We start from the raw sequence: 14,237 nt of genomic DNA on the forward strand, positions 1-14,237 counted from the left end.
CAGGGACTCAGGTTGTATCTTGCCTCTGTCAGTTTGAACCAGTGTTTTCTTTTAGTCTTTCATTTTTCCCTTTTCTTTAATTTCCCCATTAAATTGTTATTCTGACTTGGTGCCTCCCACTGGTTTGTTTTCAAACTAACACAAATGTTTGCTCCCCCCCAGTGCTGCTCTGTTAACCCCTTTCACCTGTTCCCCCTACCCACTGCATATTGTCATGAATGGAGTGAAGCACTCCACTTGAGACAGAAGCAGCAGTAAACCCTGATGTAAAACAGCGAGGTAACAAAATTAGATGGTAAATGTGAGAGTGCTCTAACAAGGTACACTTGACTATTTACTGCCTAAAGGACAAGGTCAGAAGAAGCTGTCAGGAAGACCCTCCCATTGAGTCATGAGGTTCAGGAAAGACCACCTTGCTTTCTAAACTCCTTCTCAGACTGCAGCTGGATCCAGTCCTAGGCTCAGACTTGAACAATGGTTTATGTTCAAAGGAGTTTATGTGCACAGTCAATCCTTTGTATCACTTAGCTAAGATCTCAAACATTACTAAGCTATTGATCACATACTGAGGATCTGTTGTGGCAAGGAATATTTCAGCCTTGAGGGGTAACCTTGAGAGGTGTCCCTACTCAAGGGGAGCTCCTGGAGTGTAGCCACTGCCATGCAGGGGAGCTCAGTGGGCCCTGAGCTGTCCACTATTTATAATAAAATGATTGACTGATGGTGATATTTGCATAGTGGCAAGACGTCTGGGTCACAGTTCCAGACAGCCCTTGGCTGCCCTGAAGCCATCTGTCCCCAGAGTCCCCAGGATGCAGGCGCCAGAACCCCACTGGTTGTTAGGGCAGGGAGGGGGACAGCACACGTCACACAACCAGCAAATTAAACATTCAGCCTGTGTAGGGAAAATGCAATATCCCAGGATATGGATGTGCTGTCCTGGACGCTGTGTTCTTGGTCAAATTGGTGTGGGTGCCTGCCTGCAATGCCACCAAATCAAACCATTTTGTACTACCAGCAAAGTTATCCACTGGAATTTTTTGGTTTGAAGCACTTCCAAAGGCTCTACAGAGATCATTGTGATCCTGTTTAGAGGGTTTATTTTGGAAACAGTATCTGTGTAAGCAAAACAATTAATTCTCATTGAACTAAAAACTCTTGCAGGAATTGGAAAGAAATATTACAAAATTTCATTGTGAAGTTGAGTCTTAAAATATACTTCAGTAAATATTATGCATGGTATTTCAAGGGATAGTACTGAGAATTTTTGACAAATTGTAACTTTCTGAACCTTATTTTTTAATGGAATATCCATGATAGTTCATATGGCTCTGAGTGCCATAGCAAGGAGCACAAATTGAGGCAGGTTCTCATTTAAGAATCCAACCCCTCCAAATGAGTTCAAGTGATTTTTAGATATAGACAAAAAAATTTGATTCAATAGTTTTATTAGCAGCATTCCAGTAAGTACTAGAAATAATTTTATTTTCAAACTAAATCTATGGAAATGAACAAAGCTCATAAAATGAAGACATATTACTCATATTTAAAATGAAATTCTTTAACTATTCTAAGGGCAAGCAAGATAAAATGTCTGAGTGAGTTTAATCTTTGATTTATTGAGGCAAAATTAGGATTCTTTACATTGTAATGTTAATACAGCCAAAATTGAAATACTTACCTTAAACATTTATTATGACTGCTGTATCTGTTAGATAAAAACTGTTAATTTTAAGTGCCAAGACTATAAGATAGGAAAGTGTGGACACTTCTGGCTAAGGAAAAGATGATTCTAAAACTCACTTAATCACTTGTAATGTGTAGAGGAAAGTGCAAATTAAATTTTTATCTGAAACATTAGTGATTGCAACAATCTCCGTTTTCATTCACCAACACTAGGTACGTGGTATTGATTCCTCTTTAAATTGGAGGAAATAGAGGCTGAGGGAACTGAGAAGCAACTGAGTTAACTGGGGTTATTTAGGCTGGAGGAAAGGACCTCAAGACTCTCTACAAGTGCCTGTAGTCAGGGCAGGATCGGTCTTCCCTTAGGAAATGAGCAATAGGACAAGAGGAAGGATGTGCCAGTGAAGGCTCAGACTGGATATCAGGAAAAATTTCTTCACTGAAAGGGTGCTCAAGCATTGGAATGGGCTGCCCAAGGAAATGGTGGAATCACTACCCCTGGAAGTTTTCAAAAAGTGTATAGATGAGGTGCTTGGGGACATGGTTAGTGGTGGACCTGGCAAGTGTTGATTTAATGGCTGGGTTCAGAGATCTTAGAGGTCTTTTCCAGCCATAGTAAATATATGATTCTCTGATCTTTAATTAGAGTAAACCCACTGTCATTATGACAGTTATAGCAGGACACATTTTACCCCATTTACTGCATTCAATAGAAATTGTGTTTTTAGTGTGCCTGGTTTGTTTTGTTGTGATATTCACCAATACAGTTCATAGATCCTCTTTCTCTTGAAGATTTTTACGAGTCATTTATGTTTGTTTTCAATGACAAGCCCTGTCTTACTGAAAGGATTGGAATAAAACTCAATTCCCAAGTAAACCAGAACTGCAAAATACATCCTCCTTAGACGCATCTCAGGTATTTCTTCCAAACAATCTACACAAGAGAGTGGCTCACATCTGTAATAAATTCAGCTGGGATGGCCTCTGGGTAAGGGAGCTGTCCTACCTTTTGATTTTGACTGTGTACTTAGGCATATTTTGGCCACAGACACACAACTGGAAATAAGAATGTGCCTGAACTGCCTGAGATGTAGCAGTAGTCTGGACATGAGTATGCATCACAGTGTGGAGGCTCATGATCCTGTCTAAGGAGCTGCCAGTACACTGGGATGAGGAGCCACATTGCTCTTTGTGGTACATTCCATGTGATCATTTCCTATCACCTTGTCTCCTCTTGTATCAGGTGTCTGGTAACTCAAACTTCATGTAAATGGCAAAGATAGAATAGGAAAATATCTTCCATGGCTTCAGCTTCTTTTTACTACTGCATTTTGGTCCCAGGTTAAATCAATGAAAACAATACAATAATAAGCTCTATTTTTAAGTTTCCAATTGAATTGCTATCTGAAAGAATGCATAAGCTCCATTTTGTTTGTCCAAGTGTCCTTTTCAATGGCTGTGGCTTCTAAACGTGTGGCAGTGGAAATGTATCTTATTAATGTTCTCCTGCCACTAGCAATGAGTGTTAATTAGAGCCGGATCTGGCTTAGTCTCTCCCTGGATTATTTAGGATAGTAAGAGCTCTGCTGAATGGATGTTTGTACAATCCATCTTTTAATTCACTCTCTGAGGTAGAAGACTATTCAGAGTAAGGTTTGTAATTGTTCCAGAGGGCACTTGATTTCTTAGCATCAACAGAAATCTCTCATTTTATTAAGCAAAAAATTTTCTTCCCCAGAATAGATTTATTGTCCACACTTACTAAAAGGAAATAATAGCTTGTAATGATGGTCAGTGATTTTTTATTTGATGGCTTTGTCGATAGCAGTATTTTATGTTTGATATTTTAGCATAATATTTTGATGGAAACAGCATATTTTCTGCAAAGAGTAATGGGTGAAATAATGGGTAAATATAATTTTTGTCTTGTCAAATTGTATGATAGAGTCCTTTTTGACACTGCTACTTTTCAGTAGCACTTCATCTTTGCTTTGTCTCTGCTTTATAAAGAGTTAAACATAATAGCCTGACCCTTTCTAAGCAATACCAAATTATGAATAGGTCATCATTTGTGTGCCTCGCATTCTCAGGTGCTGGATAGATAGCTTTGTAGATGGATAATTGGTCAGATGTCTCTGGTCAAGAAGACCCATGAAATTACATGTGTTTTCCTTTACTTTTAGAGACAGGCAATTATTTGAGTACCAAAGAATTGGGTAATAAAGCTCCCAAAGTGTCCACTGGAATCAGATTTTACCCACATGACATTTTTTGATGTTTTTCTGAAGGAAGTGGCTGGACTGTAAATGTGTGCTAGCATAGCTTATCCAGTTGAGTCAATCCTATGGGACCTAGAGATAAATGCATTAGACCATTTTGACAGGAGACTTCTTATTTTGCAGGCTTTTAAAATGATCCTTGATTAGGACTACCTTGCAGGACTGTAATGCAAATAAAATAATTAACATTATTTTTTAAGTTTTAGGCTAAACAACTGTAGCATTGAAGGTAGATGTTTTGTTTCTAATGTCTAATGTAATATTTCTTCTTATAGAAAAAAGAAATCTGTTATTCATGCATGTCTTTTCCTCAGCCAATAAGTCTCAGTTAAAGGCAGCTGATGTTTGGACCTGTGTTTTTTAAAACTTCCCTTGCTAATTAATGAAAACTCTTTCCCCATTCCTTTTGACTTAAAACCTGAGTTATGGTACCACGCACTTTTAACCCTGTTAATTTTTAAGTATAAGGAAATGGTTTACATTGCACATTTTTTTGTTAAAAGACTCAAAAGAGAAAATCAGCTAAATTTTGATTCCTAAGCAGTACATCGAGGCAAATCCAAGAGTCTGAGTACTGAAATAGTTATAAATTGTTATACAGTGCACCAGGTCTGATATTTAGATACAAAAAAATTGCATTGTCATGTTTGAAATACATTCCTCCTTCAAGTATTACGAACAAAGTGCTCCTCTGCAGTTTGTTTATATGTTCTAAAACTTCCCTCCCTCATTGTTCCCCTGTCTTTCACAGTCCTGACTTTGGCAGTGTTATAACTCTTCATTCACATGCACTGTGCAGAAGCAGGGACACAACAGTGACACAGAATCTTAGACAGGTTCTCTTTAATGTGAGTTTAAACTAATGCAGTTCACAGGCTAACTCTGTGGCCTTGTTAAAGGCAACTATCCTTAAGAGGATTTGACTTCCTCCTCCACTCCTTACACTTGTGCACAATGGGATTTGCCATCCCATTTTTTTGCTGTTTGGTTTTGCTCAGGCTTTTCTTCTCACAGGCATTGGGATCACCCTCTCCTGCAGCTCGCGGACTGGAACAGTGCATGGGTTTTGGAGTTTGCAACCAGGGATGTCTCAAAACTTTGTCTATGCACAGCCTCTGAGACACATCAGGGTGGAGCAAGTGGACAATGAGGTTCTTGCACTCTGCAGAGATATTTTTTGACTTGATGAAAGGAATCTTCTGTTGTTTCTGAACCTGGAGCATTTCCCTGACATTGGAGCTATCAAATGGCTCTGAAGCATAGAGCATTGCATACAGGATAATGCCCAGGCTCCACATGTCAGAAATCCTGGGGTCACAAGGAATGTGCTCGAGCAGTTCAGGGGCTGAGTAGGCAAGAGACCCACAGAAGGTGCTGCTGAGAATGGTTTTTCCATTTCCATCCCGAGTCAAGGGTTTTGAAAAGCCGAAGTCTGACAGCTTGAAGTTAAGATCGTTGTCGAGAAGGATATTGTCACATTTCAGGTCCCTGTGGGCAAAGTCAAAGTCATGGCAATGCTTGATGGCAGAGGCCAACTGCTGGAACTTGGTGCGAGCGACGCTCTCGTCCATCGGACCCTGGCTAGTGAGGTAGTTCAGGAGGCTTCCCTTTTCCCCCAGCTCCATCACAATGTACACTTTCCCAGCTGATGTCTCAAAAATCTCATAGGTTTCGATGATTGAGGGGTGGTGCAGGTTCATCAAAGCCTCCATTTCCCTGGGGAGAAATTTTTCCAGGACATTCTGAGAAATTTTCCTCTTGTCAATGATCTTGATGGCCACTTTGCGTTTCAGGCGGTGGCTGTAGGCAGCTTTCACTTTGCCGTAGGAGCCTTCTCCAAGGGTGTCACCAAGGCTGTAGCCCTTCTTTTTAAGCACCACAGCATCCATCCTGGGAGAGCTGCAGGGATCTGCCCCAGCGGGAGCTGCTGTGCATCCTGTGCTGGTAGGCTGTGCTCCACGCCCGATGGTGGCTGCCAGGGGCACTGCTGGGTTGGTGTGTGGGTGGTTACTGTGTGAGCTCATGAACAGTTGCCCTGGAAGGATCTTTCTGTGATTTCATGGAACTGCTCTGTGACATCATGGAGGCCAAAACTTAGCATGGAGTCACTGGCTGCTCTGTGCTGTCACTGATGGTCTACCCATCAGAAAATGGGGATAATTTCTCAAAGATATATTTCTCTTTTTAAGACGGTCAGAGTAGGAGGACAGTTTTTATATCTTAGTTTTGTAATGCTGTTTTTCAGTTGTGCTGTTACTGTACATCGTTACTACAATATACTGTGGATTTTTGGTGGATCTCAGAAGAATAACAAAAACCATGTGAGAACTGAGACTTTGTGGAGCAGTGCATTCAAAAACCCTTTTTCTTTTTTTTTTTTTTTTTGGTGGTATGATAGATCCTGATTTCTTAATAAGTACTGTTTGTTGAGTTTGATTGCAATAACAGGTGACTGACCTGAGTCTTCCAGGGAGTACCAGGGAGTCCCACCAGTTCAGTGTTTTATGTCAGTATTGTTATGAGCATTCTGGAAGTCTGTTCCTTATTTCAGAAGATGATAATTTTATGGAAATTCAGAATAGTTACTGCAGATAATCTCCCTGTACGTGCAGCTTTCTTTCCTTGCTTTTAGCACTTAGTGCTAGTAAACTTCCCAAGAAATTGTAGAGAAAAGTTAATTTTTATCAGCCACAATACCATTGCAGAGTACAGCCACAGAAGCAGATTAAAGAAATGAAAATCACAGAAAACTGCAATCACTTTCAGTAATAATAATTTTGTAGTTCTGTCCTTTGATATTAGGTAAAATACCCTGAGTTGCTTTCAAATTGATGGCATTCCTTTAAACTGAGGATTTTATTCTTGAATGACTAAAGTTACTACAAATGTGAGCAAACCAGAAAGTTAAACTGTAAGTTTGGAATGATAGTATTTCTCAAGGGATTAAACCTATTTTTTTTTTCCCATGTTAAGTGGTGCATGTTCTTATTGCATTGAGTCTTTTCTTTTGAGTTTAAGGAGGATTTGTAGTAGATATTTAGCATGTGCTGCTCTGCATGTTTTTGTTTCAGTCTTTCAACAGCCACAAATGAAGGGAAAATTTTGGGGGAAGGGGAAAAGAGCAACTCCCTGATGTTATTCCAGAGCAAATTTTCTTAAGGGCATGGAAGTTATGATAATTTCAAATTACAGGTTTAACTATTCAGTATTATGCTTCTGTCTGTCCTGAGGGTGCAGCCAATATCTGTAACTGTGAGAGGGAAGGCATATATTATTGTGATGACATTGGAAAGAACAAAGAAGAAGAAAAGTCTTTAAAATACACGCAAGAATGCATAAAGATTTACAGTGGGCTATTACATGTAGTTGTTTCCAGGACATTAATTTAATTGCGTCTTTTCAAGTGCAAATAAAAATGTGGCCTTGTATTAAATGTTGGATAGCCTCATATCACCTACTCATGCTTAAAACCACTCCAACTTTTAGTGTAGATGGCTTATCTTCATGTCAGCCTGTTAATTCTTTAGGAAATCTGTCTTGCATCTAGACATTTTTATATTTGGTGCAAGGTACCCAAAATGTATCATGTGTGCTCTACCTGATGTTTGTGTATCTTCTTACAGACATTCTTTTGAAATTTATACAAAGGGATGCAGAAAAATATTAATTTTAGTGAAATTGTTAAGCAGTGATTTCCACCAGAGCTGTGTGATAGTATTAACAGTACTACTACAGTTTTTTCTTACAGTAATTTAAGGGAATGATCATGTTTTTATGGGAATGCTCACATTTTTACTCTTAGTATAAATTAAGACAAAATTGAGTGTCAAATCCAAGTGTATCAATTTACACATAATTTTTTTGAGTAATTGACTGCTGGTGTTGTCACAGGCAGTGGGTCTGGAGAGTGGTAGGTATTTTTCCCTGCTCTGTCCAATCAGTCATAATACCACCATGAAACCAATGGATTAAGAGAGAAGATCTATATTCAGCAAAGCAGTTAATTCCTCCAATGTTAAATGTGCTTAAACTTAATCAAAATCTAAGTGAGAAGTCAGATCTATTATCAGTGAAATACATTTTTTGTCTCTGTTGGTGTTAATGTAAGGTTCTCTTTAGCTAAATCAGCTTATTGGTGTTTAATTAGAATTTTGAATAATACTTAGAGTCATCAATATTAACAAATTTACCAAAATTATACAGAGTTTTTTTCTGGTGCCCATCTGTGTCAGTTGCAAATGTAATAGACTCAGGGCTTTAATAATGCAAATTAAATTTTCCAGTGAGAGAAATGCCAATATAGGCCAAGAATTCATTCTGAATCCAAAGGGGAAAGAGCAAACTATTAGTTCATTACATCTGGCAGAAGCAATTCAGTAATTTCCTCTTTAGTTACTTAAGTTATATTTGGTCTTACATAACAAAGGAAACCAACCCTTCCTGTACATGTTGTGCACATGGAGCTGTTGGAATCCTCATCTCTCAGACAGACCTGGTTGTCTGTTGCTTTCTTTTTTCTTCCTGCTCTGCTGTCATCCTCTTTCATAAACCTCTTAGGTCAGGTGATGGAGAGAGAGAGAGAGAGCACTGAAATCCCCACTACATCAGTGTAGGCCCAAGGGTACCAGCAGTATCTCAAAAATCAGATGCTTAACACTGGATCAGGGATTGGTACAATAGGAACCGTATGGCACACTGACAGTGGGGAGAATAGCTAGGAGGCAGACACATTTTAAGCCCTGGATGAGTATTCCTTGCATGCTAAATCTTCTGCCTAGAAATATTTTTTATAGCTGTACAGCACCATTTTATAAAAACTGGGTACCTGGAGCATATTTTTTTCTTGAATAGAATTCATTATGGAAGACAAGGGTCCAAAGCTGCCAGGACCTAACCCCCATACCACCTTAAGTTCCTTTTTAAAAAAAACACTTCTATTTTTTTCTTTTTTCTTTTTTTTTTTTTTTTTTAATCAGAAAACTACCTTTGAAGTTTAGTGATTATGCTGATAATACATTTTAAAAATAATATTTGTGCTGGTTTTGGCTGGGGTAGAGTAAATTTTCTTCATAGTAGCTGGTATTGGCCTATGTTTTGGATTCTGTTGATAATTCAGGGCTGGTTTTGTTATCACTGAGCAGTTCTTACCCAGAGCCAAGGCCTTTCCTGCTCCTCACCCACCCCACCAGAGAGAGGCTGGGGGCACAAAGAGCTGGGAGGGGACACAGCCAGGACAGCTGACCCCAACTGACCCAGGGGAGATCCCAGACCATATGGCACCACACTCAGCATGTAAAGCTGGGGAGGAGGAGCAAGGGGGGACATTTGGAGCGATGGTGTTTGTCTTCCCAAGTCACCATTACAGGTGATGGAGCCCTGCTGTCCTGGGGATGCAGAACACCTGCCTGCCCTGGGAAGTGGGGAATGAATTCCTTGGTTCACCTTGCTTGTGCACACGGTGTTTGCTTTACCTGTTAAACTGCCCTTATCTCAATCCATGTGGTTTTGTTTATTCACTCCCCAGCCTACCAGGGTAAAGTGAGTGAGAGGCTGTGTGGCCTCAGTTGCCATCTCGGGTTTAACCATGAGAGTGTTGAAAGCATTTTCCAGCCTTACCAGAATTAGGTATTGATTTTTAGTATTTATGATTTCTTTTCACAGAGATTTCACAACACATTTGTCCTGGTTTTCTAATATGGAAGAATTATCATGCAATAAATTTAATGGATTTTTTAGAGTATTGTCATGGGAAGTACTCTGCAGGCATCAAATTATTTCTTGGCAACTTCCTGGAATATTTATCAATGTCTGCAGGAACTCTAAAATGTGATTTATTTGTATAAACATCTCTGGAGATAAAAACTTTGTCGTGGATTTTTGTGTTCCTAAAGTACAACATCTTATGTGCAAGTTCTGATGTAGAGTTGCAATGTGTGGTCTGACTTCTCCATGGCTTTCTGCTCTCCTCTGTAGTTCTGGGTTGTAGGAGAGCTGGAGTTGCTGATATTCACGTGAAAATGTTGACATCCTGGTGATGACAACTCTGCCAAAGCCATTCATCATATTTTGGCTGAATCTGGCAAGAATGGGTAAACTGAAAAGAAAATTGCTAATCTTAGTGAGGGGAATGCTTTTTTTTGGTGACCCAAAGGTGAGTCTTTGGTCAGAATTAGGGATGAGTTGAAATTCTTGGATTTCATGTCCTTCTCCACTGTGGGGACCTGGATGTTGTGCATGTCTTTTCTCTGGATTGACAAGACTTTATATTCTAAGACCTATCAAAATAGTTTTCCACAATTAAAATTCAGTGAATTAAGACTCAAAAACAAGCAAAAAGAAAAAAGAAAACAAAATTTTCAAGCAATTATTACAGAAACATACTTGTGTTTTAGGTTAGTCACTTATGAGTTTAAGAACGCTAGAAAAGTCCATTTTTAATTTCCTTAATGCTTTGCTTATGAATACAGTACTTTGAATAAGTACATGCTGTAACTATCTTGGGTGAAAATAGTCCAGGTTTCATAAGAATGTTGCATAAAAACAAAATGAGAACAGACTGTTTCTGTGAAATAGTCACAGGTATTGACCACTACTTGGGGAACATTTTCCTCAAAGTATGTTAGGGCTTTTTTTAGGCATTTAAATTGAAAATAAACAGTTTAATTAAAAATAAATCCCACGTGCTGGATGAAATACCTGGCTGCTTGGGTGGTAACGCTGCTAGATCTATAGTCCATAGAGAGTTTGAGAAATCCCACCTTACCTGTCATGAAATCCTTTTGTCAGAGTCAACCTACACGAGGAGATAAACAGATGGTATAACTGAGAGCACACAAAATGCTAGCTTAGGTAAAATGCATGCTGCTGATAACCCACTAAGCCTTCCTGGGTATGCTAATCCTAATTTATGTTAAATCGTAATTAAGACAGTTTTGTTTATTGCTTGTAGCCATGAGCACCTGGAAGACTGACTAATCCCATCCATGTGTTGGGGACAATCCAGCTGCTATTGTTAACTCAGAATGCAGAAAATTTTGTATTTGTGAGTTGTTTTTGTTGGTGTTTCTTCAGGCATTTATAGAGGCCCTTTTCCCCATCATATCAGGAACTGGAACAGAAGAAGCATCCTAAATAAAATGGATGAAGGGATTTTTGGAGCAAGAGGCCAAAATCTAAATAGGCTCACTGTTTCCAGCCAAACTTTAAATCAGAATATCGCTGATATACCCATGCAAAAATAGATTCACAACTTCTGTTGTAGCTGTGCTTCTGTTTGGTGTTGCACATATAATTAGGCATAACTGCAGATTTTCAGGATTCTGAAGGGTTTTATTCAGGAGGCCATGGGTGGTACAATAGAAATGAAATGATAAATGATGGGCAGAGGAAATGGGGCAGCATAAACTGAATCTCAGGAGAATAAATCCATAGGACCAGGGAACACCTAAGCCCACTTTCTGTAAAATGCCAAGTTTTCACTTACATCATTTTTCTTACTGTAGGCTAAACCTATGTTCTCACAAATGTTGCTGTACTTGTAAGGGTTTTGGACCTGTACCTGATAATATATTCACACAATTCCATCTATCAGGGATTGTGCCATCAGTTGACATGAATTGTTTTCTCTTTCTCATACAGCATTTCTTCTTAAACTATAGGTAGGAGCACCCAGCTCAATATGAAGTCTTACTGTGAAAGATTTTTCACTTTAGGAGAATTTCTTCCCTAGATGTATATTCATTCTAATGACTTCAAATCATCCATTTTAAAAATCATGCAAGAATGGTGGTGTTTTTCATCTTCTATTGTTAAATATTTGAGCTGATTAGGGATTTCCTGTTCTTAAAAGTTTCATTTTCTGCCTTGTCATGATGGAAAATATGCAAACTACTGTTAAGTGACAACTGTATTCTCTGTACAATTTTGAAGTTAGCCTCTGCAGAGATCACTTGCAGTGTGAAAATTTGGACCTAATTACCCATTCATTACATATTGAAAAGTATTTGTTGAAGGAATTTTTTTATCAGATCATGGTAAAACAGAGATAAAGAATTAGGGACTAAAGGTGGAACCAAACAAGGACATATATTTCCTGGTTTGTACAAAATTCAAGTGTGAGTGCAACTGCATTGCAAAACCTTCTGATTCTTCTCATGTTTAACTCGTGCTATTTGCAATTACGTGGATTTTCTTGCCAGTTAAAATTAGATTTGATTTTAGTAAGAAAGCAAAATTAGAAATGAAAAATTTGTAGTGTATATACATGTTTTATAGAGGCTAAAATGAATGTCATATCTGTAATAATTTCATGTGGTTTCTTCTTACAGACAGCAGAGAGCAGCAGTGTGATGACCTGAATCAGAAGGAATAATATTAAGGAATACTGAAACGAACAAGTTAAATGCTTCCAAAACCCCCCAATTATTGGTTTGATACTTGTGCAATTCTTTTTTGAGAGACTTTTGCAAAAGAAATTTGGAGATTGTGGAAAAAAAAAATGACATTACCAATAAAATAATTATCATCATGAAAATAATTGTCAAACAAGATGCTTTCCTACAGTAAAAAAAGTGACAGCAGAGGGTGGGCAACTAATTGTTTAAGGGATATGAAGGATGGATTAGTGTCTGAGCTGTGTTTAGAACTGTCCAAAATGATGATGTAGAGCAAAAGACAAACATTAGCTCACAGACTGTAGTTTAAAGAAAAAATTTACTTGAATGTGTACTTAACAGTCTGAAAGTTGCTGAACTCAGTGACATGAATTTTTGGAAATCATTAACTATGCCTACAGGTAATTTGCAAGTCAGTGTTTTTGTTCATCTTAGGAGTTCATAGTTATAGATCAAACCACATTTAATCACTCCGGGTAGAAGTCACCATGTACAATATGAAATATTGTTTCTAAGGACTTGAAAGTAGTTTTTTTCCTGTATCCCACTTCATTTGATATTTTATTACCTCAAATCCAAAATTTGCAATTTTTGGTTCTTTTTTCTTTTTTTTTTTTTTTTTAAGCAGTGACTGTGTTTTACCCTCCATTATTTTAAACAGTAAAAACAGGATGTAGACTCTGGTGGGTAATGAGCAGATATAAATACCTGTGAGTCAGATAAATTATGCTGTATCCCTTCATTCCAGGGAAACTGCTACGCTGAAGGATGTAAGCAGATGCTGTTGCCCTGGTGATTGCTTGTTGGAGTCTGGATTGCACCAGGGCTGCATTTCTCACCTCTCCTTAGGTCTTTGCATTTCTGTAGACAGCTCATATGGACAAAGGGCACAAATTAAATGCAAAGAACTGAAACAACAAGCACCGAGCATGAATGTGATGTGTTGAAAATGGCATATGGATTATAAGGAGTATCAGAGTGTTAATCATCTTAATATAGAACTAAACATAGATGCAGGAAATTCCTGCCAAGCTGATCTGCAGGCCTGAGTTTGTGTCCCATCTGAGATGGAAGAGACAGCAAGTGGCATTTTCTGATGGTTGAATTATTGAGGTGGCTTATGTGCAAATCTTTTTACTGTTATTTTTTTCCTGTCTCTCTTTGTTGCTTGAGGGCCCAAGATCTGATCTGAAGTGCACTGAATTAAAAATAAAAGCTGCTACATTCCACAAGTTATCCTCAGAGCTCTGAAAAAAATACTGTTAATCATGAAATTTTTATTCTTTGAATTTTTTTTCAGTATTTTTCTGTCATAATGAAACAGGCTTCATTTTGGAAGCAGGTGCTCCCTTAGGTATTCAGAGTTATTTGTATTCTTGAATTAGTGTTTTACAAAGCTTTTGATAATACAGACTATTCTTATTGTCTTTGTGACCCTCATTTTTTGAGCTTTGTGTACTTCTCATAGCATGTTTCGAAGCTTCTCCCTTTTTTCAGAGAGCCTTAACATTTCTTGAGCCTGAAATCATGACTGAAATTCTAGAATAAGCTGTTATGCAGCAAGTTGCTTTTCAAACATCTGATCCTGAAACTTTTTACTTTACTATTATGTAATTTCATGCTCTCATGCCAATTGTGTGAACTTCTATCTCCCCCATATTAGCTGATAATAAGGAAAATTTAAACCATGTGTAGAAAATCAATAATTAAATAATTTTGGCTCTGCCTTCTTCACTCTCAAATCCTGCAATCACTGCATCAGCAGAGAATATTGAGCATAATCCTTTCAATGCATTCATTGACCACATATGTCAACACCTGCTTCTATCAGCTGGTTGAAGTCAGAATGGCTTTTCTGATAGAGCTTTTTATAAAATAA

At 38.2% G+C, this 14,237-nt stretch overlaps 1 protein-coding gene and 1 long non-coding RNA gene across 2 annotated transcripts in view; one reads left to right on the plus strand and one right to left on the minus strand.

Annotated features, from left to right (window-relative positions):
- Window positions 1-12,616, plus strand: part of LOC138110228 (uncharacterized) — an 85,932-nt gene extending 73,316 nt beyond the window's left edge. The window contains exon 3 of the long non-coding RNA XR_011150832.1: window positions 12,293-12,616. This is a non-coding gene — a long non-coding RNA (uncharacterized lncRNA). The remainder of the gene's footprint in view (window positions 1-12,292) is intronic.
- On the minus strand, window positions 4,859-5,854 carry LOC138110227 (testis-specific serine/threonine-protein kinase 2-like). The gene has a single exon (XM_069014932.1). It carries the CDS (start codon window positions 5,852-5,854, stop codon window positions 4,859-4,861), a length of 996 nt encoding a protein of 331 aa, XP_068871033.1.
- Window positions 12,617-14,237: the final 1,621 nt, after the last annotated feature.

The sequence above is a fragment of the Aphelocoma coerulescens genome, chromosome 4A, assembly GCF_041296385.1.
Source record: "Aphelocoma coerulescens isolate FSJ_1873_10779 chromosome 4A, UR_Acoe_1.0, whole genome shotgun sequence".
Classification (NCBI taxonomy): domain Eukaryota; kingdom Metazoa; phylum Chordata; class Aves; order Passeriformes; family Corvidae; genus Aphelocoma; species Aphelocoma coerulescens.

What these genes read in the sequence shown, in the direction of transcription:
- LOC138110227 (XM_069014932.1), bottom strand. Translation starts at nt 5,854, where the DNA reads ATGGATGCTGTGGTGCTTAAAAAGAAGGGCTACAGCCTTGGTGACACC.